At 35.0% G+C, this 27971-nt stretch overlaps 2 protein-coding genes across 2 annotated transcripts; both read left to right on the top strand.

The window, feature by feature from the left end:
• Positions 1-4136: 4136 nt before the first annotated feature.
• On the top strand, positions 4137-14744 carry LOC132306696 (NADH dehydrogenase [ubiquinone] 1 alpha subcomplex subunit 9, mitochondrial). The gene is made up of 12 exons (XM_059804204.1): positions 4137-4312; positions 4463-4559; positions 5012-5076; positions 5238-5323; positions 5460-5544; positions 5639-5709; positions 11108-11239; positions 12254-12369; positions 12469-12592; positions 12701-12769; positions 13880-14000; positions 14096-14744. Exons 1-12 carry the CDS (start codon positions 4219-4221, stop codon positions 14233-14235), a joined length of 1200 nt encoding a protein of 399 aa, XP_059660187.1. The 5' UTR covers positions 4137-4218; the 3' UTR covers positions 14236-14744.
• Positions 14745-18330: 3586 nt separating this feature from the next.
• On the top strand, positions 18331-21279 carry LOC132306695 (xyloglucan galactosyltransferase MUR3-like). The gene has a single exon (XM_059804203.1). The coding sequence runs from the start codon at positions 19016-19018 to the stop codon at positions 20891-20893; it is 1878 nt and encodes a 625-aa protein (XP_059660186.1). The 5' UTR covers positions 18331-19015; the 3' UTR covers positions 20894-21279.
• The last annotated feature ends 6692 nt before the right edge of the window (positions 21280-27971 follow it).

The raw sequence follows: 27971 nt of genomic DNA, 5'->3' as shown, positions 1-27971 counted from the left end.
AATTTGCAATTATCCTTTATTTAGCTCAATTGTGTCTCTTGTGCGTAGAAGGAAAATATATCAATGGAGCTCTGTTCACCTTTTATTTTGCACTCACTGATTTTTTTTTTTGCCCTTTAGGGTGGGGGAGGTGCACTCATTGATTTTCATATTTAACTGGGTATGGCCACGTTTAAACCCATTCCCATGAAGCTTAATGTGTGTGTGTGTGTGTGTAACTTACAATATATATGCATATCTCAGGTTGCATCCAAATTCAGTGACTATAACTTCTACTGGAATGAAAAAATTATAACAGCCTACACAAGAAAATATCCTTTATATACACATATAAATTAGAGAGAGGAAGAAAAGTAAGAGCGAGGGAGTGCGTAACTGAGAGTAATTAATGAGGGTAATTATATCCTTTTAAATGCTGATATTTTAAAATAAAAGGTATTAAAAAATTAGGAGCACATTTGTCTTTTAGCATAATTTTAGGGGTGCAATTTGGGTTGGGTAATCCGAACTCAATTCGAGTTCAACCCAATTTTTCACGGATTTGGACAATTATTTTTATAATTGGAGATGGGCTTGGGTTGAAAATAATCAATCGAAATTTAATTAGGTTTGGGTTTAGGTTGAAGTGCTAGCAATCTGAGCCAACTCGAATCCAAATTCTAATATTATCTTCATTTTTTTTTTTTTTTACTTTTAAATACATTATATATAATATTTAAACTATGATTACTTTTTTTTTTCTTTTCGACTTCTTTTGTTAAATTTTAACTTATTATGTTAACAATGAGGAGAATTAATTTTCTAAAAAATTGTTTATAATTTATTAAAAATCTCCAAAAAAACCTTTAAACTTTTTCTTGTTAAGAGTAATTTAATCTAAAACTAATTCAAGATGATATTAAATTTTCAGTGCAAGGATTAACCATATGAGTAACCCGAATTAATTCGAAATTTTTACCCGGAATCTAAACCCAAATTTAAAAGTAGAAAAATGAGTTGGACTTGAGTTGAGTAGTTAAGGTAGATGATAGGGTTAGAGTTGGGCTTAGGTTTACCTCAAACCCGCCCAACCCACCTTAGTTACAGCCTTAGTAAATTTAAGGGTTAAGTGCAAAAAACTCTCCTGATATATAAGGTTTGTGCAGAACTAGTCCATACTTTTTGAAAATGTGAATGTTAGTCTATAAAATTCAAAAAAGGTGCAAATAAGCCCCTCTGACCACTTTTTGACAAAAACTAAAGGCTCGCGTGCGCTTTACACCCCTATGATATCGATATAGTGCGTATAACCCCCCATTGTTTGTTTACCTCCCCTATACTTTAAAAATGGTGCGAATTAGTGCATTTTGGGCGTTGACTGCTATTGACCGGTACCGAAGCTTCAAGAAGACTAAAATAGCCCTCTATCTATGATTTTAAAAAACTAATAATATAACATAAAATGTGAAAAGACTAAAATAGCCCTCTATCAATACTTCATCTCTGTTCTCGTTCTCGACTCTGATCTTGCCCCCCCTCTCTACAACTGCAAACTACAAAACCATATAAGAATCAGAAGTTCAAATCCCATATATCTATCTGTTTGCAAGAATCAAAATTTCAAAACGAACTAGGAAAAAAAGTTCAAAACCTAATACCTATCAAAACCCATATCGGCATATCATTTCAAATTGTTCAAAAAATTAAAACCCATATATTTCAGTTTCCATTTCAGATTGTTCAAAAAATCAAAACCCATATCTTCAGTTTCCATTTCCAATTGTTCCAAAAATCAAAACCCATATCTTTCGGTTTCCATTTCCGATTATTCCAAAAATCAAAACCCATATCTTCAGTTTCCATTTCAGATTGCTCAAAAAATCAAAACCCATATCTTTTAGTTTCCGTCGTTGTTGGATGGCCGGTGAACGAAAAAGCTAGAAACGGACAATCGCCGTCGTCCACTGTCGGACTGTGATTCGCCGTGGTCTCGCCGATTTGCCTGGTCGCTAAAGCTGATATGGTGTTTCAAATTCTCAGTTAGGAAAGGTGGTGTTTGGACGTGACTGTATAACCCTTATTCATTTTGACGAAATCCCAAAATTAAATCCCCAAATCACACTAAATTATCAGAAGTGACGGCGATGGTGGGGTGATGGCAGTGGGTTTGTGTTGTTAAATTGGGTTTGACGGTGTGGTGGTGGTGTATGTTTTGGAGTGATGGCAGTGGGTTTGTGTATGTTTGGGGTGGTGCCACTGGGTTTGCGTGGTGGCATATGTTTCACGTTGAGCGGCAGAGACGGTGTTGTTGGTGGGAGGTGAGGAGGTGATGGCCGGCGACTGACCGCCATGGAAGTGGGAAGTTCTCTCTCTGGTTGGGAATATATATATATATATATATATATATATATTCCCAACCAGAGAGAGAACTTCCCACAGAGAATCGAAATCAATATGGGAATTATCTTCATCGCAAAAAACTTGGAAAATTAGGTTAAACCCTCTGCAATCCAGTCGGGTTGGGTTCGTCGAAACAAGCAATTGGGTTTCAATATGAACATCAATTCGGTGACGAGACCACGCTCTCGATTTGGGTTCGCCGAAACAAGCAATTAGGTCTAATTTGAACCATCAATTCGGCGACGAGTGAAAGGGAGGTGTGTCGCCGGAGAGGAGTGGTGAGGGTTTATTTGGATTTCAATCCCTCTGTTTCATATTTAACTATTTTTCTCTCTCTCTCTCTGTAACTGCAAACTCTTTCTCTCTCTCTGTAACTGCGAACTACAAAATTTACCCATAAATACTATATATATATGGTGAGGGGTAGTATAGGAATACTAAAAGGGCAATTCCGAAATAAAGGGTTTAAATGCACATGACCAACTGGCGTCCAATTCTCACCAGAATAGTCACCGGAGGTGGCTAAATTGCACATTTTTATATCTGGTAGGGATTTATATAAATAAATCTAACAAAAGGGGTATAAGTCATACAAATTTAAAACTACATGGGTGTTTTTCAGGCTTTCCCCAAAACTAAATATGAAAATCCGATTTTACCCTTTTGTTTTCCATTTTGCCCCTCACCTATTTGTGCATATAACCCCCTGCTACACCCATTTCCTTGCCCCCCCCCTCTCTCTCTCTCTCTCTCTCTCTCTCTCTCTCTCTCTCGTGATATATATAGCTATCTGCCATTTGTTCTATAACTTTACATGTTTTCTACTTCCACGGGCACTTTGTTGCATACCGATTGTTTTTTACATTGGAGTCATGTTTGCTTGCATGAAATCTGAATATGATATTAGAAGAATTAATTGCTGGGTCATGGTTGGCTGACAGCATGTTTGTATTACAACAGCTCTTGAACGTGATAAAACATTTAACAGTGAAAATATCAGCCAAATGGTTCAAGAGCATCACACTAGAAGAATTTAGGTCATGAGACAAAGATCTAACCCCTTCACGTGAAAAATTACTCCAAGTTGCTTATACTTGTAATTTTTTTAATTTTTTTTTATCAATTCAATAGATTACAAGGTTGTGGGAACTAGGTGCACGTTGCTGATGCGGGGTTGGGAGTCGGAGACTTCCTGACATTGAAACCTAGGGGCTAATTCTCTTTCAGCCTTGTGGACGGGCGGGCTGGGCTGGCATCCTTTGGTGGTTAGCCGCTGCATCAAATTCTTATTTGTTTATGCGTCTTTTTATATTATTGATGGGTATATTAAGACGTGATCTTTGGGACCAATGGAGGAATCACCACATAAGTCACAACAACTCTGCGATGGATTTCACCAGTGAGGGTATTATTGTCATTTTAAATCAGGATTTATTTGGACCAAATTGATAGTATAAAGAGTTTTATACCACACATGGACCTTTTTGCAATATATCAATTGTAGAGGAGTTTTTTTCGCACTTAACTCTAAATTTAAACCTAAGTGATAATAATTTTTGAGAAGGGTTTCAACGTGATATTTGTCCAAATTTCGGAGGCTGTGTTGAAATTAATCCTTTTTATTTTAACAGCAACAGCAAAAGAGGGTATAACTGCGTGTAGATAACATTTACAGCATATTGAAACTCGACTTTAACATGGTGAAAATTCTCCTGCAATAATTTTTTCTTTTTGGCCTTTGTTTTGGTATATACAGTACACGCGCGAGTTAGAACTTTCTCCTTCTGCACCATCGTTCCCAATTTGCTGGCCTTTCTTTCTCTCTCTAGACCGAGCAGGATGCAGGCCATTTCCAGGCGATTAGGGCACCAATCTTTCAAGTCCAATGCTGCAATTTCCTCCTTTAAATCCATCTACCCACTCTACGATCAATGTAATTTATCTACATTTCTAGGTTATACATATATAACTACCACAAATTTGTGTATAGGGTTTTGGACTTGTTGATCGATTCAATTTTAGGTTTTGTTTGGCGTGATTTATTAATCAAGCTCGTGAGCTCGATTACTGATCTTTCTTGCAGGTTATGGTGCTGATCATCCGCGGTACGCATCTACCCTCACCACCAAAGGCGTGGGACATCTAGTTCGCAAAGGCACAGGTGGAAGATCATCCGTTAGGTAACACTAATCCTCAATTATAATAATGTGGTTTTTCTCAGGTTTAATTTATTCTTATATCAGTTCAAAGCGTTGTTAGATACAATCCTATATTTCTTTGTTTTCTTTTTGTATTCAGCCTTGATGTTAAATTATTTAAATGAGAATAAGATTTAAGCTGTGAATTTTATTTCAAATTGCTTCAAATTGGGTTAAATATATAACTTGATACTGTAGTCTCTGGTAATGGCATTGTAAATGTCCATTATTTAAATTTATTCTCTTATAAACTTTGGTCCTTCATGTTTTAATTCTGTCATTGGATTTAATTAATTTATGGGTTTTGTTATGATTCCATGTCTAGCTAACATTCTATAATAAGCATACTGAAGCTCTAACTTGTGTTAAGTTCTGAATTCCAGTTCTTACAAATTTGAACTGCATTCTTATGTAATTTAACACGTATCTGGCAGTGGCATTATTGCTACAGTGTTTGGAGCTACTGGGTTTCTTGGGCGTTATGTTGTGCAACAGCTTGGTGAGTTGAATACTAACTTTTTCTTTCAATTGGTAAATACTATACTGACTGTGGTTTTGTTTTAGAGATTTTTTTACATCAATATGAAACAACTTTTGTTGTTCTAAACTTGGCTCGATGAAAGTGTTCCATATTTATGCATGTACTTTATTTCTCGTCAGCTAAAATGGGGACTCAAGTGTTGGTTCCTTTCCGAGGTTCTGAGGATTCTCATCGTCATCTAAAATTGATGGGTGATTTAGGACAGGTAAAATAGCATATGGTTTTTTCCCTTGCAAGCGTTCTTGTTTAAGATTCTTAGTTTTCTAATTAGTTAGACCTGCTCAGCAGTGTTGTTCTACATTTCCTTAAAAGTGGGCTTTCTTGTATCTATTTAAATGCAGATAGTTCCAATGAAATACAACCCAAGAGATGAAAATTCAATCAAGGCAGTAATGGCAAAGGCTAATGTTGTCATCAATCTGATCGGTATGTGTTTTTCATCTGTTACTTTACCTATCTACAATCTGGTTAATTTTTGTGCCTTTAAAAGATTTGTGCTTATCAATTGCCGTGTTGGCAGGAAGGGAATATGAGACTAGAAATTATAGCTTTGAGGAGGTGAATTATCATATGGCTGAACAACTTGCAATGGTAGGTCCCAACACTTACATTATCTTTATTTTTACTCCAATAATTTTGGAACTCTACTTCTCCTGAATGTGAGTTGGATCAAGTATGATTTTTAAGAAGTTAAACAAGTGCTTGGCAAAATGGTCACACAGAAAATTTTCAGGATTTGTGCTCGTCTTGCCTATAAAGATATAATTTTATTGTGGTAGGAGCGCACACACACAAGGAGAGAAGCACACCCTGATAAGAAGCTTGTAGGACTTGCACACAAATTGTTATGGAACCATACCACTTATCTAATCATGAAATGGAATTGAGTTCTTAACTGAAATGATTTCACCACTCACCTAATCATTTTTTTACAAAAATATTAATAAAGAGATTATATTTGCATTTTTGAAATTTTTTGGTCTTGGCAATGTTGTATATTTCAAATTATATTGTTATTATTTATGCAAAATAAATAAAGCTCATCGCTTCATGCATTGGTAAGATCTTTTGTCCTCAAATGTGAGGAAGCGAGTTTGAGTATGAAGGCAATCAAGTGCCAAATGTTAGGTTTGTAGGTAATCGATCTCACAGAATCCCCTGGATTAATATTTCAACCCATGCTTGGTTATGTCCTTTATTTATACAAAACAATATATGAATTCATCAAAAGAACAAAAAATCATTTATGTTTGGTTTTTGTTTGTCTCGAGAGGACCGTTACTTAATGGTGTTCCCAACTATGCTAGAAGCTGGGAGCATTCTGTTAGGTATGTACCCAACATTTGCAGGAGATGGCCATACTTAGATTATTCAAACCCATTATCACTAAATGCCTCAAATTTAAGACCTTTTTATTCATCATGGTAAAGTCCCATAAAGAAAAATGGGAAAGAATTGCCTTCGTAGAGGCTTAAGGTGCCAAGGTATCCTAAAATCTAAACACAAGGCAAAATTTAAGGCCTGGGCCTGAGTAAACTAAGGCAAGTGTGGAATAGGAAAAATGACAAAGTGTCATTGCATTGAGTATGTCCTACATATGTTTAGTGTTGGTTAGGAAAGACCTAAGGCGGACCTAATTTTTTGTATTATTTGTATGAAGTGACTGCTTTGAGACAAACTTACATCCAACTTATTAGCTCAAGCTTTGGCATCTCACTAAGTATTGCACGTGTGTGGTAGAAATGCATATTAAAAAATAGTTAAAAAAATAAAAATAAAAATATTGATGTCCAACACAAGTTAATTCAGATTAACTTATGAAATTTTGCAATGGATGAACTAAATTAATTTACAAGTATATTTTATGTTGGAGAATAATTATAAGAGTTAAATCTCCCTTAAATCACTTCTTGACAGAATGTTAAAGTTGCTATACTTGGGCAACAAGTTGTTACCATATTTGTATTTGAATTTCTATGTAATTCCTTTATTATAGCTACAAGTCTTCCCCAATTCACCTATAAATAGAGATGGTTATTGTAAACAAAATTAAGAGAGAATGTAATGAAAGAGATGTAGCCTTTTGGGCTGTGTGTCGTGAATGTAAGCTTTAGTGGCTGAACAACTTTATGTCTATTTGTTCTTCATATTATAATTTCTCTTTTCAACTTTGATATCTTTCAACATAGTATCAGAGCAGGTTTATCATACCCTACTCTATACTCTACTTATATTGGATCTTCGGATCAACACATCTTGGATTTTCGAATCAACTCGTCTCGGATTTTCGGATCAACTCGTTTCGGATCAGATATTCAAATTAACTTGTCTCGGATCTCCGGATCAACTTATCTTTACTCGTCTCTAACTCTTGACAACTCCATACTTAATTTCAAGTTGGACACTTGAGTTAAATATCTGAGTACCAACTTGAGGGGGGGTGTTGGAGAATAATTATAGGAGTTAAATCTCCCTTAAATCACTTCTTGACAGAATGTTAAAGTTGATATACTTGGGCAACAAGTTGTTACCATATTTGTTTTTGACTTTCTTTGTAATTCCTTTATTATAGTTACAAGTCTTCCCCAATTCACCTATAATTAGAGGTGGTTATTGTAAACAAAATTATGAGAGAATGTAATGAAAGAGATGTAGCCCTTTGGGCTGTGTGTGTCGTGGATGTAAGCTCTAGTGGCTGAACCACGTTATATCTATTTTTTTTTTCATATTATAATTTCTCTCTTCAATTTTGATATCTTTCAACATTTTCAATTTTTATATACATTGGATTGAATCAATATGCAATGGAAACAATTCAGAATATTCAACGCAAAACTAGTCTTTTTTTTTTTTTTTTTGAATTGAAACTTGTTTGCATAACAACTATGATGAGGGTTACCTAAATCAATGCACTTCTATTTCAAATATAGAATAATAGAAGGCTATAATCATATACATTTATACATGTATTACATAATTATTCAGAATCAAGTACTAGTATTTATGCAAATGGTAAATCATGGGATCATGAATTTGGAAACCAAAGATCCCATAAGGTTAAACAATATGATTTAATGATTTATCAAAGATGACTGATATGATATGAGTATATCAATTAATGGTCACTAAAAAGGTAAAAAATTATCAAATGATTAAAAAAGCAAAGGCGAAACTTTTTCTGAACCTTTATACCACTAAAAAAGCACATGCCTGAGGACCTTATGTCAAATAGTAAATCATGGGATCATGAATTTGAAAACCAAAGATCCCATAAGGTTAAACAGTATTATTTATCAAATGACTGATATGACATAGTGTAAATCAATTAATGGTCACTAAAAAGTAAAAAAATAAATAATTTTTTTTTATCTAGTTCATAGAAGCACTTTGGCTGAGTCTGATGAGCCCCGTGTCTTTTTTGTAGTCTTGGTGTGCGGTCTCACTTTAGTCTTAGTTGTATGAATCATTGTAGAAATTAGATGAGGAAACATTTAAAATTTTGAGTTATAATGTTTTCTTGTCGCAGTGGTAAAATGCTTGGGTTCTCAAATGAATTCTTAGAGAATTTACTTTGTGCCAAAAATGTTAGGTCTGTATCCAATTTGTTCCTTCCAACACCCTCGATTAACGGAACCAGACTGGATAATGACCCTTGAAGCATAAATATACAAATGGAGGAAGGGTTCTTCACTCATAAGAAACTACAGACAACTCATACCAAAGAATAAACTTCAAAATCCACACTAACTCAGCCCTAATCTCCCCTCTTGAGGTGTAAGATGCCCTCTAATAATAAATAGATGCAACACCTCCATCTTTAACCCAAAAAAGTTATAAAAAAAGAAAGAAAAGAAAAAAGCTCTCAAGAGTTTATATAGGATTCTTTTTTAGCTTTGCTTACAGAAGAAAAATACAAGTATCTATAATCTCCAGCATTATGGGGGCCTAGTGCAATTATCCAAAACTTGAGATTTAACTAAATCACAACCTTTTTATCATGCTTGACGATTATAGAAGATGCTTCCCAGAGTCCTGGGAGAGTGAGAATATCTGGTTGTATGGCAATCCAATTCCTGGTCCTCAGAGAAAGCAATTGTTGTACTGCCTCAATGATATCCAGAAATGTCCCATTCCCCATTTGATGCTTCCGAATGCAAGACCATTGATATTGAGCTTGGTTCTTTCTTTCAGGGGAGTAATTCAATTTGGCTATCAAGTTATGACCTTTAACCAATCAGAAGTGTTAGAGAAATCATTATAGGAGTGATTTAAGTCTTTGATAGAATATTGATTGGTGTGATTCATGAGAGCAATCTTAGGGATCCTCCATCAATATATTTTTCATATTTATCACATGATTGTATTCTTTCACCTATAAATAGATGTGGTCATTGTAAACAAAACTAAGAGAGAATTTAGTGAAAAAGATGTAGCCCTTTGGGCTTTGTGTGCTGTGGATGTAAGCTGTAGTGGCCTAACCACGTTATATTGTTGTGTTCTTAATGTTTAATTTCTCTCTTCAATTTATTTATCTTTCAACAAGAAGAAACTGGAACCAGTCTCATAAATCAAGATGAAGGTCATCTCTCTTAATTTTGTTGGTCTCAGAGGCCTAAAGAGGGACCAAAAGCAGCACCTTAAAAGCTCAACACTTTCTGGGGAATGAGCTCGATCCACTTTTTCTCTAGGTAGCTCAATTTTTTTTTGAAGGATACATCTTTTACAACTATGTAGGCTTAAGAGCCCCTTATTTACCAAGTCAAATCCAGAGGTTACTACTTACATTGATCTAGGCTAGAGGCAGACCTAGCCGTGCACTGTGTCTTTCGGCTTCATCGAATTCAGTCTAAAAAGCACGACTCATATATTTATGCTTCCAATGTCAATATATTACTTGTAAATATATTATCAGGTATGATTGAAGGACGTCGGTGTAACAAAATACTGATCAATTCTCACTTTGACCACCAATCCAGAGTGATTAATATTTCAGGATGAGATAGCAATTTTAGATGAATTTAACAATAAAAGTTTCTGATCCATTTCATCTTTAAGCTTCTATTATAATGAGGCTGTTGGATTATGGTGATGCTTAATTTTCTGGTTGATGTATCTCTCTCTTTTATTATGATAATGATGAAAAGGAGAAAGCAAAAAGGGGGTGGGCCCCCCCAGAAACTGGTAGGTACAGGAAAAGTAAAATACCTCACAAGAGAACCACAATATTACTAGTACAAAGCGAATAAAGAAAAAAGAAATATGGCCCAATCATTTTTCAACCTCCTTTTAGAGTCAGCCCAAGACCTGGATGGTAGGACTTAATCAAGAATGTGAGCCTTCATGCTGTTTGAACGACCCCCAAAAATAATATTAGCATTCATCTCTTTCTGTAAGGCCTAGGAAACTGCCCGATCCTATATGATTTTCCCTGTAAGACCCAAAGCTTCTGTATTCCAGTTATGAAGATTCCTCAAAGATGGTTAAAACCCTAATATGTCCTGAACAGGCTATTGGCTGCATTGAGGCTCGAAATGACAATGAATCAGTATATGTTCGACTGAGTTTTATGAACATCAGTAGTTGATGGATAAATAAGGAGAGCTGGACCTCTTATATCAAATTAATTCACCACTGAAATTTAATGTAACATGACCATCCATGTCAGGCTTGGACGTAACAAAAATAGACCACACCATCTACACTACAATTGAGCTATTGACCACATTATTAAGGAGAGAAGAAAATTTTAATTGAAAGGATGACCACCTGATATGGTGTTCCTGTTCTCGCAATTAGCAAGGGATGTCGTCAACAGTGATTCAGATTATCTGCGGCATACATCACTTTTCAATATATATATATATATATATATATTTTGGTTGGAAGGGTGCCTGTTATACTATTTTTTGTTGGAAGTGAGTCTGATGTAATATTTTTTGGTTTGCGTCTGATGTGGAAGGATTAATATCTTATGTGTGGCTCTGTGCAGATTGCCAACGAACATGGTGGTATCATGAGATTTATACAAGTTTCTTGCTTAGGTTCATCTCCATCATCTCCATCCAGAATGCTAAGAGCTAAAGCTGCTGCTGAGGAAGCTATTTTGCGAGAAATACCTGAGGTGAGATTGTACTTCTGTTTGAAATCATTTTGTCTTGGTTCTGCACAGCCTGAGCCGACAATGATGATTTTGGTGATTTTTATAATAAGTATCTTTTTATAATTAAACTTGTTTAAAATTGAGGGTTTTAGAATTAATACCTGGACTAAATTCTCCTTTATTTTGTTTGCAAGTCTCTAGCTTTATGAAATTGCTGGGTTGCACTCCGTCATCATCTTGCGCTTTACATTTATGCAATTCAAAGTTGTAATTGATCACATATTTTAAATTCATCACTATTTGTTACTTGTTGATGTTTGGTGGTTGACCAGCGCATCATTAAGTGTGACTCTGCTTTGCTGAATTATGTAAATTACAAGTCTTTCCATTTGAATTTTCCTTGCTACGTACTAGTAAATCTCTGAACATCTTTTACTTTGGTTTCAAACTTTCGTTTCATTGTAATTCAAATTATTTATATAAATTAGTGTACTGAATCGCGTCATGAGTCTTAAAATGTTTTGTCATTTTCACATCTTAAAATGCTTGAACCTGATGATGACTGAACCGTCTGGATGCTGAATCCACTTCACAGCTAGCCAATGCTCTTTCCCTGGATTATCCATCTATCTACTAACAACACTGACTGCATGTGAAATATAAAGGCAAAAAAAAGAACTCAATTTTCAATCTTGGATGGAAGATCTCTCTGAAGACATTTTTCTGTTGTATCATTTTCTAAATATATACTTTTGGGATGGAATTTGGTTCTCTGTAGCCCCCCCTCCTCCTGTCTCACCTCACATTACTTGTCTTACCAAGCAAAACAATTTGTTTTTCAGACTGTAGGTGATGATGACTATTTAAAGAATTCCTATTGCCTTGGATGACCTAGAAAAAAGTAAATACAGCCAATGATAAGGTTGACTTTAGGTTCAATTGTGGCATTTATTTACAGAACTCCATGAAGCTTATATGTGAATATATTACTGTGGTGTTTTTTATAGGGAGTTACTGACACACTTCCATGTTCAGGCCACAATAATGAAACCGGCAGTGATGGTAGGTACAGAAGATCGGATTTTAAATCCGTGGGCACATTTTGTTAAAAAATATAGCTTCCTTCCACTTATTGGGGGTGGATCTACCAAGTATGGCTTATATTACCTGAAAATTTATTGAATTTTGTAAAATATTGGGAATGTGAAACTTTAGTTTTTACGTGTTGCTTTGATTAACTGTCTTTCCAGAATTCAACCTGTGTATGTTGTTGATGTTGCTGCTGCAATCATTGCGGCCTTAAAAGATGATGGCACAAGCATGGGAAAAGTATATGAACTCGGTGGACCAGATGTCTTTACTTTGCATCAACTGGTGAAATTTCTGCCCTTCTCTTTTCTCTCTTTTTTATTCCTTTTTTCCCTTTCAAGTTCTTGCTGTCTGATTGTGTAGATTTTTAACTGAACTCCAAATGTGCTTCAGGGAGAGCTTATGTACGACATGATCCGTGAATGGCCTCACTATGTGAAAGTTCCTTTCCCTATAGCTAAGGTGAGTATTTAACCTGTTGCGTCTTGGAGTATTCAGATGCCATATGAACTTGTGTGTAGGCAATAGGTATAAATGAACTTATTTTGTTTTCTTATTTCGAGTCTTCAAAACGATAACCAGATTTCTAATTACTTGGAATTGGCTATGTGAATCTTTCTTGGCTCATCCGCAATGTTGAGGTTCATATCCTCTGTTTAATGATAGGCTTCCGTTAAAGTCTGCAGGCTAAGATCTTAAATTTAAGGAATTGTGTTCATAAAGGTTGGAAATTAAGGCTTTACCTGGTTTTCTATAATAAAAGATAAGGGACTTCTTATCAGACCCAGGAAAAATAAATAAATTCTTGAAGGAGTAGATAAATAATTTGATGAAATTTGTATCTTATGTCATCCTTAACAAAGGACAGAATATGTTCATCTTTATCAAAGAAGTGAATAACATCTTCAACATTTGTGTTAAAAGTTCATCATTTCATTTCCACATTGCAATTAAAAAGGCCCCGTCCATTGGTTCTAATTACTGCAAAGATATACTTTTCCTATTTATCTGGGTGTGTAACTGGTCTATTCTAATTCAAAAGTGTTCAATGGTTATTTAGAAAACACCCTTTATTTTGCTGCGAAGCAACTTGTTCGACAATTTAAGTGCTCTGTTAGCCATTTGCAGGTTTTCTTGCTTTATAACCCAAAAACAACTGAATCCTTTACCTTTAAGTATTTGCTTGCAACTTTTTTAAAAGTGGATATTGATCAGAGGAATTTATTTGTACTGAAAACAATATACTGCTTTCATTAGATTATAATTTCTTTTTCTATTCAATGGGATGCCTTTTTTATTCCTAATTCTGAAAGATCCATGTTCACTTATTTGAAGCCGCCAACCAAGTTGCAGGCCTGCATGTGTGTTTGTATTTGTGCGTGCTAAAATGTTTTTTTTTTTCATATTAAACCTTTTATATGTATGATTTGCCAATGAGTCACAACTTCAGTTTTGTGCTTTAACTTTGACATATTTTTGTGCTTTCTAGCAGCATCAGATGGACACTTAGCAGATGACTAAGTTTAACTGTTGAATTATATCATAATCGTGTGTCCGTGTCAATGATTTCAGGCGATTTCAACGCCCCGAGAAATATTGCTCAACAAAGTTCCCTTTCCGTTACCTACTCCTAGCATGTTCAATCTGGATATGATCAACGCCCTTGCTACAGATACAGTTGTGTCAGCAGATGGTTAGTGCAATAATATTGCTCTCGGGTTTGTGTTCACATGCAGAAATTAATGTTTTGTACACATTTCTCACCTCAACTTTTGGTTTGTTTTGCAGCTCTAACTTTTGCTGATCTGGGAATTGTGCCTCGTAAGCTGAAGGGATATCCTGTCGAGTTTCTTATCTCATATCGTAAGGGTGGGCCAAATTATGGTTCTACTGTCAGTGAAAGAGTTTCTCCAGAGTCATATCCATAAGATTCTTTGGGTCTTTAATTTTGAATGTTCTATCCGAAATTGACACCCAACTGGAAGCGTATGTATTGCACACTACGAAGATTCCGAGTACAGAACTTGAATGTCATATTCTTGACAAAGAGTGTGTAATTACCATTTATGTCAGTAATTGAGTTTTAATAATGTTTTGGATCTGTTATGCAACAGAAATAACAATTGTAGGTTTTTGTGTTAACCAATTTAGTTTTCAAACTATTGGTTTTCAGAGGGTGCCTGTTTTCGTTGAGAAGAGTAAGAAAGAATAAAGACATGAAGAGTTACTTCAATAATAACATTATTGTATAACTCTGAAAAATATTCTGTTCTCGTTGTTCGAGAAAAGATGCAAGTGGTTTGTTTTGGATGGTTCTCAAGTCTTGATTTTAGTACTTGTAGGGGAACCAATTGTATTTGTTTCCATGACTTGTCCGCATTTGTATTATTTCTATTTGGTAACGTGAAATATAATATCTCGCCCTTTTTATTGATTATTACTAACCCTTCTAGTTGGCTTTTAAGGCTGCCATTATGTATTAAAATTAATTGATAGAAAATTCAATAGTTAGTCATGTTCTGATTATTCGAAACAAGCATTGCTGGGAAGCTAAAAGAAACACTCCAAGAATCATTAACAACCGTAAAGTCGTAAACACACGAGTAGAGTTTCATCATATTGTGAATGGCCGAGTGGTTGCTCAGGAACTAAAATTTCAGGTTTGACTCTCCTCGAGCTTACTGTATGTGCATGTGGTTGTGGGTGTTTGCATTGCATCTATACGAGGAATGGTGGGTGTTGCTGCATCTGTTAGCTTGGCATGTTTCTGAATATAGTGTATATTTCTTTATCATTGTTAAGAATAATCATCGCTCCTGTTTCGAAGGAGGAGAGTTGTGAGTTGAAGAGTCGAGCTAGCTATTATTTGAGTTAATTTGGGTTTCTGATTTGATTTCTTGTGTCATATGAATTTACCCAGGTTTCAAGATGATAGATGGTAGATTTTGTAGTGGAACTTTGATTATTTATGCCATATTCGGTTGCATAGAATTGGTGTCGTAGAATTGAAATTGGAGAAATTTGAACTATATTTTCTCCAATTCCAGGCAACTGAGCATAGCATACCGTGTTCGAGTTGGTTTTATAATTGCCATAGGTGGTGAGATTGACCTGGATACCTTGTTAGTAACAAACAACAAGGTTATACTTGGCAAATACAATATTATTGAGAAAGAGTGTTGATTATAACGTAGTGGAACTTTGATTCTTTATGTCATGTTCGGTTGCATAGAATTGGTGTCGTAGAATTGAAATTGGAGAAATTTGAACTAAATTCCCTCCAATTCCAGGCAACCGAGCATAGCATAACGTGTTCGAGTTGGTTTTATAATTGCCATAGGTGGTGAGATTGACCTGGATACCTTGTTAGTAACAAGAAGGTTATACTTGGCAAATACAATATTATTGAGAAAGAGTGTGGATTAGGTCATTCCAAGGAACATATGGTTTACTTGTAGTTGGAGGAACATATGCTTTACTTGTAGTTGGTAAAAGTAAAGAACCAAACTGTTTGAATTGAAAAACCCACCATGAAAAGCTTCTTCATTCACTCCAAACCAGAAGAAGAAACTGCAATCATCTGATGTCCACACAAAGCAGCCATGGCTCCTTTGTACGCGTGAAGCTGGAAGGACCGAATGTCGGGGCAGCGATGATCGCACGCCGTGGGACTTCTTCTTCTGGTGTGTCCCATGAATGTTGTAGCATAAACATTTACATAAACAACAATGTCCAGGGAATAAGCAACTCTGTTCTGCTTGGCAGTGGTGTGAACATGGGTGATCCTGGAGTTGTCTTGTCCATGAGTGGTGTGAATTTAGACAATGGACTCCTGGGAACAAACAAGGGAAAGAGAAGCAGCAGTTCATTTCTGGGGTTATGTTGGATATTCTTGTTTGTATTTATTCTTCTTTTCTTGTTGCTACATAAAATATAGAAGCATATATATATGTATATATGTGTATTTGCCCCTTCTTCTTCTTCTTCTTCTTCTTCTTCTTCTTCTTTTTTTCTTTTCTTTTTTTAAGAGTTTTTTCTTTTCTTTGTTTAAGAGTAACCCTTAAAAAAAAAAAATATTTGTGTCCGGCTTGTAGCTTCTTCTAAATCAATGAACAAACACCAAACAGAGCAAATCGATTGTATGACAATGCTTTTACCTACCCCACATTGGAATGGTTGGGATGGATTCAATCGACTTTAAATACCCTTAGCTTGATGACTTTTATTAAAGGGTAATTTGTCATTTTATGCACAATGCACTTCTCATTTCTTCCCCTTCAATGTAATCCATTTTGTTTTCTTTGTTTTTTGTTTTCTTGTTCTTATTTTCTTTTCAAGTTTTACCAATCAATTAATGATATTATTATAAATTTAGATTATAACTAATTTAATTTAAATCCAATTCAGAAAATTGTGTAGAATTCACAATGTTTTCGATACACAAAAAAATATATTATATATATATATAAAATAAATAAACTACTGTATCGTGTTAGTACTTCTTTTTATCCCAATACAAAATTAAATCTACATCTATACTATTATTAAAAGTACAAGGAGTGTCAAGAATTTCAAATCATCAATAAAAATAAATAAATAATAAAATAAATTATCAATTAAAAGTTACAAATTATACTCGGAATTCTTCAAGGCTAAAACAATTAAAACAAGTTACCAAATAAAATATGTAATTATAGTTACCAATTATACTTGAAATTCTTCAAAGCTAAAACAATCAAAAACAAGTTACCAATTAAAACAAAATAGGTAAATATTAAATAAAGTAATTTACCAAATAAAAAACAAGTTACCAATTAAAATGAAATAGGTAATTTTTTAATTGAAAATTAAATTTTACTAAACTAAACCATTGTATTAACAAACAATTTTTTTTTTTAAATAAAATAATATACCAAATAATAAAATAAGTTACCAATTAAAATAAATCATATTATACTCAGAATTCTTCAAGCTAAACAAGTTACCAATTAAATATAACGTAGAAATGTGTTTCAAAAAATAAATATAGATTAAAACTTAATAATTTTAATTATATATAGAAATGATAATACATGTATTATAGATTAGAAAACAACACATGTTTGGTAAAAATTCTTTTACTAATTTTAATTTTAGTATGAAGAAATAGAATTAGAAAATAATACATATTTGGTAAGAGTTTAGGAAAGTTATATTTCTATGTATTTATTGAAATAAATAATACTCCGTACTGTGAAAGAATTAAAAAGTCATGAGATAGAACATACTTAAATTCAAAACTCTATTATTAGAACTCGTATTGAATAAGGAAATACAATTGCAAGAAAGAAATACAATTAGTAACTTTTTCTCTATGAGATATTTTCAATAATTGTTTAGAAACTTGACAACAAATTAAAATTTTTCAGTAAATTGAATTTTTTTCTTTAAAATTTTAATTTCTCTTATCTCTTTTCAATCTAATTTCTCTAATTGATTAGCAACTTGATAAATTTAGTTTCTGTTCTGCAAGTACAATTAATTTTATTCACGCATATAAAAACTATTTTGTTTATGCTTGATTATTATTTAGTTTAGTTTTGGATCATAATTAATTTTTTAAAAAATTTATATTATTTCTGTTTGATTATTATTTTGTTTAGTTTTGGATCACAAGTAACTTTTTTACATAAAAAAATTACATTATTTCTATTGATTATTAGTATTTATTTTAATTTTGGATCACAATTATTTTATTATTAATTGTACTCGATTATTGTTTATAAAATTTATTATTTAAAAAAATAATAAAACTGAACTCTTATAAATATTTATTTGTAATGACTTTATAAATATTAAATATCACCTATTTAAAACAAGTTGCTAATCAGTTATTTACGAATATAAAAGAATTTTTTTATTATAAATTAATTTTTAAATTTTCACAACAGCACGTGGCTTTTGCTAAGTGTGTGTAAGAAGCGCGCAAACCAAACACGCGATTTCAGGAGAGTGACGTCATCACGTGGTCCCACGTGGCAACAATCCAAGCACCGACAACCCGGCGCACGTTTCTAACGAACACCTCCTTGTCACCTTTCTTTCGAGCATACGCCTTGCTCATCACACCACCTCAACTCTCTCTCTCTCTCTCTCTCTGCAATGAAATCACCAATTTAATCACTCAGAATGATCTTTCTCTCTCTACCCCTATACTCGTAAGTTCTGTTCTCACATAATGAAATTATTCTTACATTTTTTTTTTAATTTTTTAATTTTCTTTCTGTTAATTAGTTTAAATCTGTTAATTTTGAGTCCTAAAAATCTGTAACAGACCTGACCAAATTTAGCCGACTTCTCGTGATTCGTGCTACTTTGATCGTTGTTCATATCAACCTCTTTGCGTTCAGATTCGATTCATTAGGTCCGATAAATCAGCTCATTTTCATAGTTCAATTATTATAATTTGATTAAAAACTCTTTCTGTCTTTGTTATTTCTTTAATCCTTATTTGTAGTTTCCGAACCAGAATCGCAATTAGGATTAGGGTTTAGGGTTTGTTAACTGCTAGGGCTGTTTAATATTTTTTTTGTCAGATTAGGGTTTTTTTTTTTTTGGTGGTGGTGATGTAAGTTTTGGATTGAATTTGTTGAAATGGATTGATTATATATGTTGTTTTGATGAGGAATAATTTGCATTTTGCCTGTTGATTGTTTCTATTGGGATGTGATGAGACGCCGTTCTTCAAACGGTTCTCTCTCGAATCATATGGAAAAGGTTACTGGAAAGAATCAACCTTACTCCAGACTTTGTTTGTTAGCAACTTTATCATCATTTTTCTGGTTCTTGTTATTGTACTTCCATTTCATTGTCCTCAGAGGTAGTTCTATTGATGATCCGCCACAGTTCGGACCCATCTCCGTTAGCACCAATTTCTTCAATGCCCCTCCGAGTAGAGTCAGGCCAAGCAATGCACAATCAATGCCAATTAGTCGTCCAACTAGTCCTCCACCTCCACCGCCATCTAGTCCTCCACCCCCAAGTCCTCCGCCTTCTAGTCCTCCAGCTCCTCCGCCTCCAACGCCCTCTAGTCCTCCACCTCCTCTGCCTCCAAGTCCTCCACCTTCAACTGATCATATTGCTCATAAATCAGATAATTACCCATTTATGAAGGCTTTGAGAACCATAGAGAACAAGAGTGATCCATGTGGTGGGAGGTATATTTATGTTCACGACCTTCCTCCGAGGTTCAACGAGGATATGCTTAGGGAGTGCAAGAGTCTTAGTCGTTGGGTGAACATGTGTAGATTCACTACTAATGCTGGGCTTGGACCCCCACTGAAGAATGTAAAACATGTGTTCTCGCGTACTGGTTGGTATGCCACGAATCAATTTGCCGTTGACGTGATCTTTAGTAACAGAATGAAAAAATATGACTGCTTGACGCGTGATTCTTCTCTAGCTGCTGCCATTTTTGTACCTTTTTATGCGGGGTTTGATATTGCCCGGTATCTTTGGGGGTACAACATTTCGACGAGGGATGCTGCATCTCTTGATTTGGTCAATTGGCTTATGAAGAGGCCTGAGTGGAGCATTATGGGTGGAAAAGATCATTTTCTAGTTGCCGGTAGGATAACATGGGATTTCAGAAGACTAAGTGATGAAGAATCAGACTGGGGTAGCAAACTTCTGTTCTTACCAGCTGCAAAAAATATGTCCATGCTTGTGGTTGAATCAAGCCCATGGAATGCAAATGATTTTGCTATTCCATATCCGACTTATTTTCATCCAGCAAAAGATGGTGATGTGTTTGTTTGGCAGGATCGTATGAGAAAACTAAAGCGCAAGTGGCTCTTCTCCTTTGCTGGTGCTCCACGTCCCGACAACCCTAAGTCAATCAGAGGGCAGATTATTGATCAGTGCAAGAAGTCCAACGTAGGCAAACTCTTGGAATGTGATGCTGGGGAAGCTGGGGACAGTAAGTGTCATTCACCTAGCAGTATAATGCTGATGTTTCAAAGCTCCCTTTTCTGCCTGCAACCACAAGGTGATTCGTACACACGAAGATCTGCTTTTGACTCGATGTTGGCAGGTTGCATACCTGTCTTCTTCCATCCGGGTTCGGCATATACACAATATACCTGGCATCTTCCAAAGAATTACTCAAAGTATTCAGTATTTATTTCAGAGAATGATATACGCAAGAGGAATGTTAGCATCGAGCAAAGGCTCCGCCAAATTTCTCCCGAGCAGGTGAAAATAATGAGGGAGGAAGTTATAAGTCTCATCCCGAGATTGATATATGCAGATCCTCACTCCAAATTGGAAACCTTAAAAGATGCATTTGATGTTTCTGTACAGTCAGTAATTGACAGAGTTACAAAACTGAGAAGAGACATCATTGAAGGTCATACAAATTCGAATTTCATTGAGGTAGTTAGTTGGAAATATGCCCTATTAGAGGAAGGGCAACGTGAAGTGGGAGCTCATGAATGGGATCCTTTCTTCTCAAAACCAAAGGATGGTGATGGGGATTCCAATGGTTCAACTTCATCTGCAGAAGTGGGTAAAAATTCCTGGAAGAATGAGCAAATACAACACTCATAAATTAGAGGAATTGTTGATAGAAGTTCCGGTAATGCCTTGTGCTTGCAGAATGGGGCTCTAACCAAAAGATGCGACTTAGAGGTGGAATGTGGGTAAGAAATCTTACTTGGTCCCCCTTCTTAGGATTTTTAAAATCTAGTTCAGCTAACCCCAAAACCTTGGCCAAATCGAGAACATAGAAACATATATTTTCTGCTTCTAGAAATAGGTTTTTCATATTCTTCATTATTTAATTTGTTTAATGATTCATTGTAGTGTAATGGATGCACACATGCTGCTATATAGCTGACGTTACACATTTTCATCCCTTTCACAAAAGAATAAATAATGCAAGAAAATAATAACGAGTTCTTATCATCCATCAAGATTTAAGCATAGAAAGTGTGTGTGTGTGTGTGTTGGGGGGGGGGGGGGGGGGGGGGGGGTGCGGGGGGCTCTCCTGATTTTCACTTTGGTTTTGTTGCAGCAATGATGTTGAATTTTATATGAATAACCTCATGTGGTTCTATATCTTGACTATTACCTTTCTTGATTAGCCTATGGAAGACATTGTTAAATGTTGGCATCTTTGAACTAGTTTAACTTGGCTCAGCTGATGCCCTTAGCAAGCCATTTATATCTTATAAATTTTGTTACTTTCTAGAACCTGATCTCGGCACCTTTTTTCTTTTCCGTTTCCTCTCTCAATTAATTGAATGCCTTGTTGAATTTTAAAGTTTAGTCCGGGAAACAAATTTCTTCATCACACTCTGTTGACTCTTTGATGATTCCCTGCATTGTGAGTTTGTGACAAATGGTTGTATGATTCAAATAAGGTGAGGCAACTGGCTGCAGTTCTCTTTTCGGTGATTCATGTAGGAAGTGCTAATACAGAATTGACTGAAAAATTAATAGGAATCAATCAGAAGAGTTTTAATATGGCAGAATGCATTCAATGTCATAATAACTCTGTTTAAAATTAACACTTGATCATCATTTCTTTGAATATCTTCTGGTGAGTGTACAACCTTCAAATCTTGTTTTATTTTTCTATGTATCATAGAAAATATTGTCAGATCACATTGTTTCTTGTTGTGTTTGGAAATGCCGAATCAGCGCCTTAGATTTGGAAATGGAGGAACTTGTAGTTCATCAACTCCTTTGGCCGAGCGGTGGAGCTCTTTGCTCCTATGTTGTTCTACCGCCACGTCCCAATTGACTCACTTGTAAGCCAGGAGCAGCTGATGTTGATAATCCTTGAAGATCATAAAGCTCTGTGGGATAGCTTTGAACTAAATTTTTTCTAATTCTAAATTCAAGTCACTTAGTCGGTGCTTCCAAACATAACATTAGGAAAGTATGAATTTGACACTGTGGGATATGGAATTGGCTACTAAAATATGCATATGTAGAAGAATCTCAATCAGATGGTTCCTCCTCTCACAAGTACTGCTTCATTCTTACTCTTTCAGACTAATGGTATTGAACTCTTTATCTAATAACAATGATTTTGAAACAGGTTAGTGTTCTACATCTATTATATATAGTGTAGTGAGCTTATAACGAAGCAGGCAACAATGAATCCATGCATGTGTGTCTGCAGATTAATCCCGGGTAGGTAAAATGTTGTTAAAATAATAAAATAAATATTAAAAGAAAAGAATAAGGCCCTGTTTGGTTGGCGTTTTGTTTTAATTGGATGCAAAATCAATGTTTTAAAAGGTAATAAGTAGCATGTGAGGTAATGTCCATTTGTCGTAAGATTTTTAGAAGTAAAAACATGAAAACATGTTTGGTAAAAAAATTATTGGTTTGAAATATATAATGGTTAGTTTAAAAATGTTAATAAAAAATAAAAAATATTATTCATCGCTACGGTACCCGCTGAACATGTAAAAACACCAAATTGGTATTTCGATTTTTGGCCACTATTAACGAAACGTTGACATTGTGCAAAACAAAACATTTTTAACCGAACACGTTCCCCCCCCCCCCCCCCCCCCCCCCCTTCCCTTTCACTGTTAATTACTACAGTACCCGACAAAAATGAAAACACTAAAATAAAATGCGTACCAAACATGTTCGACTATTGCTGAGCAATTTTTGGATATCAAACAGACCTCCCCAGAAGGTCATTTTAATATGACCGATTTCCCCTCTTTTGCAATCAGTTTCACTACAGCACTCGCTGCTTTAGCTAATTGTCCACCATTTTCAAATGTGATTTCTATGTTATGTATGGCTGTGGCATGTCGGTTGAAGTAGAATTATCTTTTTGATCAATCAAAACCCCTTACCAAACTGCTTCTTCCAAAGCATACGACTTTCTGGATGTGGATGATGATGTTTATATAGATGGACCTAAGTCCTTTAGACTCCTTTTAGAAGTAAGTTTTTCATGTGTATTTGATTAATATGAAATATTTTCAAAAATTTATGGAACTTTACTATTTTATGGTTTGAATAGCATGGAATTTATCATAAAAGGGCATTACTCAGTGTTTGGTGTGCATGAATGGAATGTTCATACCATTCCTTTGTTTAATATGTAATTTAAAGTGGGAATGTCATTGGAATGAAAATTCATTAATGAGAATGAAAATCCATTCCACAACTAAACCTATGAAATGGTCATTCCATTCCCTAGTAATTTTTTTAAAAAAATCAACTTCCTAAAATACCCTCATTCTCCAAGTTCAAAAACCACCACCACTATTGCCACCAACACCATTGCCTTCCACCACCACCACCACCACCACCACTACTATTGCCACCAACACCAGTGCCTTCCACCACCACCACCATCACCACATATGCCTTTCATCACTGCCACACATGCATCTCTATTGCCTTCTACCACCGTCACTGCTACTGCCACCATTGTTGTCGCCTTCAACTGACACATCGTCCTTCACTGCTTTCCACCACCGCCACCTCCATCCATTGCCATCACCACCACTGACTTCCACCATTACCACCACTACCACCTTCGACCACCACCACGCTATCACTATTACTTCCACCATAGTCACCACCATCGCCATATTCCACCACCATTGCCACCTCCCACTATTGCAACCACTATCACCAATATCACCACATTCCACCACCTCCACTGGACCACTGCCTTCCACCACCATTTATACCACTATTGCCAACTCCATCGCTACTGCCACTACTATCTCCACTGCCTTTCGCCATTGCCCAAGACTTTCACTACCGCCACCGCCATCGCCTTCCACCACCACCACCCACTTTCACCACCGCCACCGCCACCGCCTTCCACCACCACGATCGCTACCACCGATTTTCACCACTGCCTTCCACCACTAGGGTTTTTCTGATTTTTCAGGGTCATTTTCGTCTTATCTCGTGTTTCGTGCCGGACGCCGTGGGGTGTGTCGGGTGTGTCAGAGTGTTGATTGGGACATTTCCTTGAGTTCAGGACTCTTGGAAAGGCATTGGTTGCCATTTCGGCTTTTTTTCCCTTTTTCTGATAGAAAGGTCCCAGGTGGGACCCGTTATCGGGGTTGTTGAGTATAGGGATTGTGTTACGGGTCCATTGCATTTCATCCATGTTTATTTAGTGCATTCTATGTAGATACATGTTATTATGTGGTTGTATGATGTTTATCACGTGTATGTATATGTATACTTATGTAAAAGAAGATTTTTATTAACTAGTGGGACCCACCATTTTGGTATGTGATTGTAAATGAGCTTGTATCATTATCAGCCTCCCATTTCTCATTCTTCACGCAGTTCTCTCTCTACAAGAAACCCATTTTTCTCTCACTAAATCACAAGTTATAAGGCTTGATATCATCATCTTTCACTTGGATTTAGACTTTGCCATATGAGGCAAAGTCGACGAGCGTGTTGTAATACCCCTAATTTCAAAAGGATAGTTTCGGTATTATTATAATTGTTTTAATTGCATTTTACTTATTTATTTGATTTCTTGGCTGATAGTTTACTTGTTTAATTGATTTAATTGTTTATATGTTAATTGAATTATTTGTTTAAATTAAATTGTGTGCTAAAATTATGTGTATTTGATTTATTTGTTTAATTTAAATGGTATGTGATGAAGTGTATTTGTTTAGAAACTTAATTGTTTTATTTTTATTTTTATTTTATTTGTATATATTTTTTTATTATTTTTTTAAAGGAATTGGATATGGATAGTAATAATGGACCAACCAATTGGGTCCCATGGACTACTTAGATAGGATGTTAAATGGATACGGATAATTACCCATGGATAATTGTATATATATATATATATAATAAATGATATATATTTAGTTACCTTTTAAATAGGAGTGGCAAAGTTCGACACGACCCGCCAACACGACACGAGTTAAATGGGTAATGGGTTTACCATAAACAGGTTCGTGTCGTAAACGGGTTGACACGAATAACCAGTTTAGTTAAACGTGTCGTGTTCGGGTTTTGTGGCTCAACCCGTTTAACCCGTTTTGACCCGTTTAATTAAATGTGTCACCCGTGAACCCGTATAACCTGTTTTGACCTGATTATTAGGGGGCATTTTGGTCATTTCATGATTCATAAGAAACCCTATTAAGATTTAAGCCTTGTATACAAATAATGAAAATATATCTCATACAGTCATATTCTTAGTTTCTTACGCGGCGCCTCTCTTCACAGTTCACAGACTTCACTCTTCAATCTCTCTCTCTGTCTCTCCTCTTTCCTCTCTCTCTCGGTCTTTTCTCTTAGCTGAGGCTCGCAAGGAGTTCGCTAACCTCTGACGTGTCTTTGACGAAGTGAACACCACTCTCCAAACCAAGGTCAGTCTAGTACACCACATCCCCCTTTCTCTCTCTCTTTCTAAATTTTTGTATTTAGGTTTTTCTGTTTTTCTAATTATTATGGTACATATCTACATCCTTCAGCTGGTTAGATGTTCTTGTTGGATGTACTAAAATGATTATTCGATTTGAAATATATTAATTGATTCAAAGTTTCTTACAATTAGGTTTTATATGTATCTGAAATGGATTAATTGATTCAGAGGTTCTATAATTAGGTTTTGTTTGTGCATGTGTTTAGATCTAGATTGGATGTGATGATGGCTTTAATTATTGGATTTATTTTGGTTGATTTATTTTTTACCCTTGGATCAGTTGAAATATGTGTGGGTTGACGGTAACTCTCTGCACGTGAACGGAGAGGAAGAGGTGGACAAGGAGAATGAGAAGAAGTTTTATCCGAGAAAGTATTATCCGAGGAAGTATTCCGGCAACATCCAAATCCCTCGGGGCTACTACACGGTAGAGAATATCACGGCGGTGTTGAAGAATGGTGGGCTCAAGATCAAGATTCCAAAGAGAGATCTCCTGTTAAAACCAGTGATGACAATGATGTTTATGATGATTTTAGTAGATTTATTCTTCTATTTGTTTGTGGGCTCTATTTGTGCTCCATTTATATTGTTAAGAAGCTTGGATCAGATTTTGACACTGTATCCACAATGTTAATTGATTTATTTTTATTATGTAAGTGGGTAAGCGTGTTAAACGGGTTAAACGTTTAAACATGTTAAACAGGTTAAACGGGTAAACATATTAAACGGGTTATTAAACAAGTCGTGTTTGGTGTGTCTAACACGACACGTTTATTAAACGGGTTACACGTGTCGTGTCGTATTATCTATTTAATAAACGTGTCGTGTTCGGGTTTAGGATATGTGACACGATTATCAATCGTGTCGTGTTCGGATTGACGTGTTTAGTGTTATACCCCTAGTTCGACATGAGACGATTATGACACGCGAACCCGAATTGCCACCCCTACTTTTAAATATTTTATATTTAGTTAACTTTTATATTTTATTTTTCTTATTTTTTTTTTTAATTAGACTTGGATGGAGAAAAGGATAAGGGTTTTTTATTTGCCTATATATATATATATATATATATATATATATATATGTTAGTAAAAGGGGGTTAGAAAATATTTATGAATTATATTTTAGAGGAAAATGCAAAGAGTTTGGAGAGAGAAAGAAGGAAGAGAAAGGAAGAGAAAGATGAAGAAGGAGGTTAGGGTTTTTATCAAAATCCTTAAGGCAAGTTTTAGTTCTTCTCTTCTCCTTTGATTCATACCCTATGCATGCTAGATTAATTCTAGGTTCTTTAAATAAATTAATTGAATCTAATTATATAGATTAATTTGAATGTTTCAGTTCATGTGTCTTAATAATGGGTTTGTGATGAATTTTCATAATTTGATAAATTGATGCATAAATTGTGATTATGATGTTTAAGGTGTGTTTATATATTGTGTAATTGCTATTGGGATAATTCTAGAACATAGATTGGTTCATATCATTAACAATGGTGATAAAAAAATGGACAAAACGTGTCTGAGGCAAGAAGAAGCAGGTGCTGCCGAATTTGGGCACTATTGGTGGCGCTGTACTGGGCGCACTATTGGTGGCTAGTTCTTTAGTTAATTTTTTTTAAACATAAAACTTTTTAGCATGAATCAGTTTGTGTTGTGAGGGAAATTAGAGATTTGTTCTTTATAAGTAGGCACGCCGAATGAGGAGGTCAATGACAATTACTGTAAGGAAGAATTAGATTGTTATAAAATGGTATTGATAATTTGTGTTCCTCTTAGAGCATGCACGCCGAACGAGGAAGGAGAAAAAGAAAATTAATGTTTTTTTTTTTTTAATGGGATTGGATTGAATGTTTAAGTAATTTTTTTAAAATTATTCTATATATGTTTTTTTATTATTATTTTGTTTTGATTAGATGGTTTTTGCATTAAATATTTTTAATGTTAATCTGATTAAATGTTGAGATATTAAATTAATATTGTGGTTTTTGGTTGATGGATCAATATTAAATATTTATTTAATGAAAATAGATTTATTAAGAATTGGATTGCATGATTTAAAGTAAATAGATTCATTAAATATTTATTTAATGCATATATGATTGATATCATAGTTGCACCATTATGGGATGGGGGCACTTTAGGAATGAATTAACGAAATAGTTAAGTCCAACTTATTTATATCTATAAGGGAACGGAATTAACTATATAGTTAAATCCTAGTTATTCC

This window comes from Cornus florida, unplaced genomic scaffold (assembly GCF_030987335.1).
Source record: "Cornus florida cultivar Cherokee Brave unplaced genomic scaffold, ASM3098733v1 CherokeeBrave_3.0.0_Hap2_Chr05, whole genome shotgun sequence".
NCBI classification, from domain to species: Eukaryota; Viridiplantae; Streptophyta; class Magnoliopsida; order Cornales; family Cornaceae; genus Cornus; species Cornus florida.
This window is presented reverse-complemented; position numbering and strand designations above follow the sequence as displayed.

Coding starts and splice junctions, on each gene's coding strand:
- LOC132306696 (XM_059804204.1), top strand. CDS start 4,219: ATGCAGGCCATTTCCAGGCGATTAGGGCACCAATCTTTCAAGTCCAAT. Junction 12,593..12,700: donor TCTTTACTTTGCATCAACTG/GTGAAATTTCTG, acceptor AATGTGCTTCAG/GGAGAGCTTATGTACGACAT. Junction 12,770..13,879: donor TTCCTTTCCCTATAGCTAAG/GTGAGTATTTAA, acceptor CAATGATTTCAG/GCGATTTCAACGCCCCGAGA.
- LOC132306695 (XM_059804203.1), top strand. CDS start 19,016: ATGAGACGCCGTTCTTCAAACGGTTCTCTCTCGAATCATATGGAAAAG.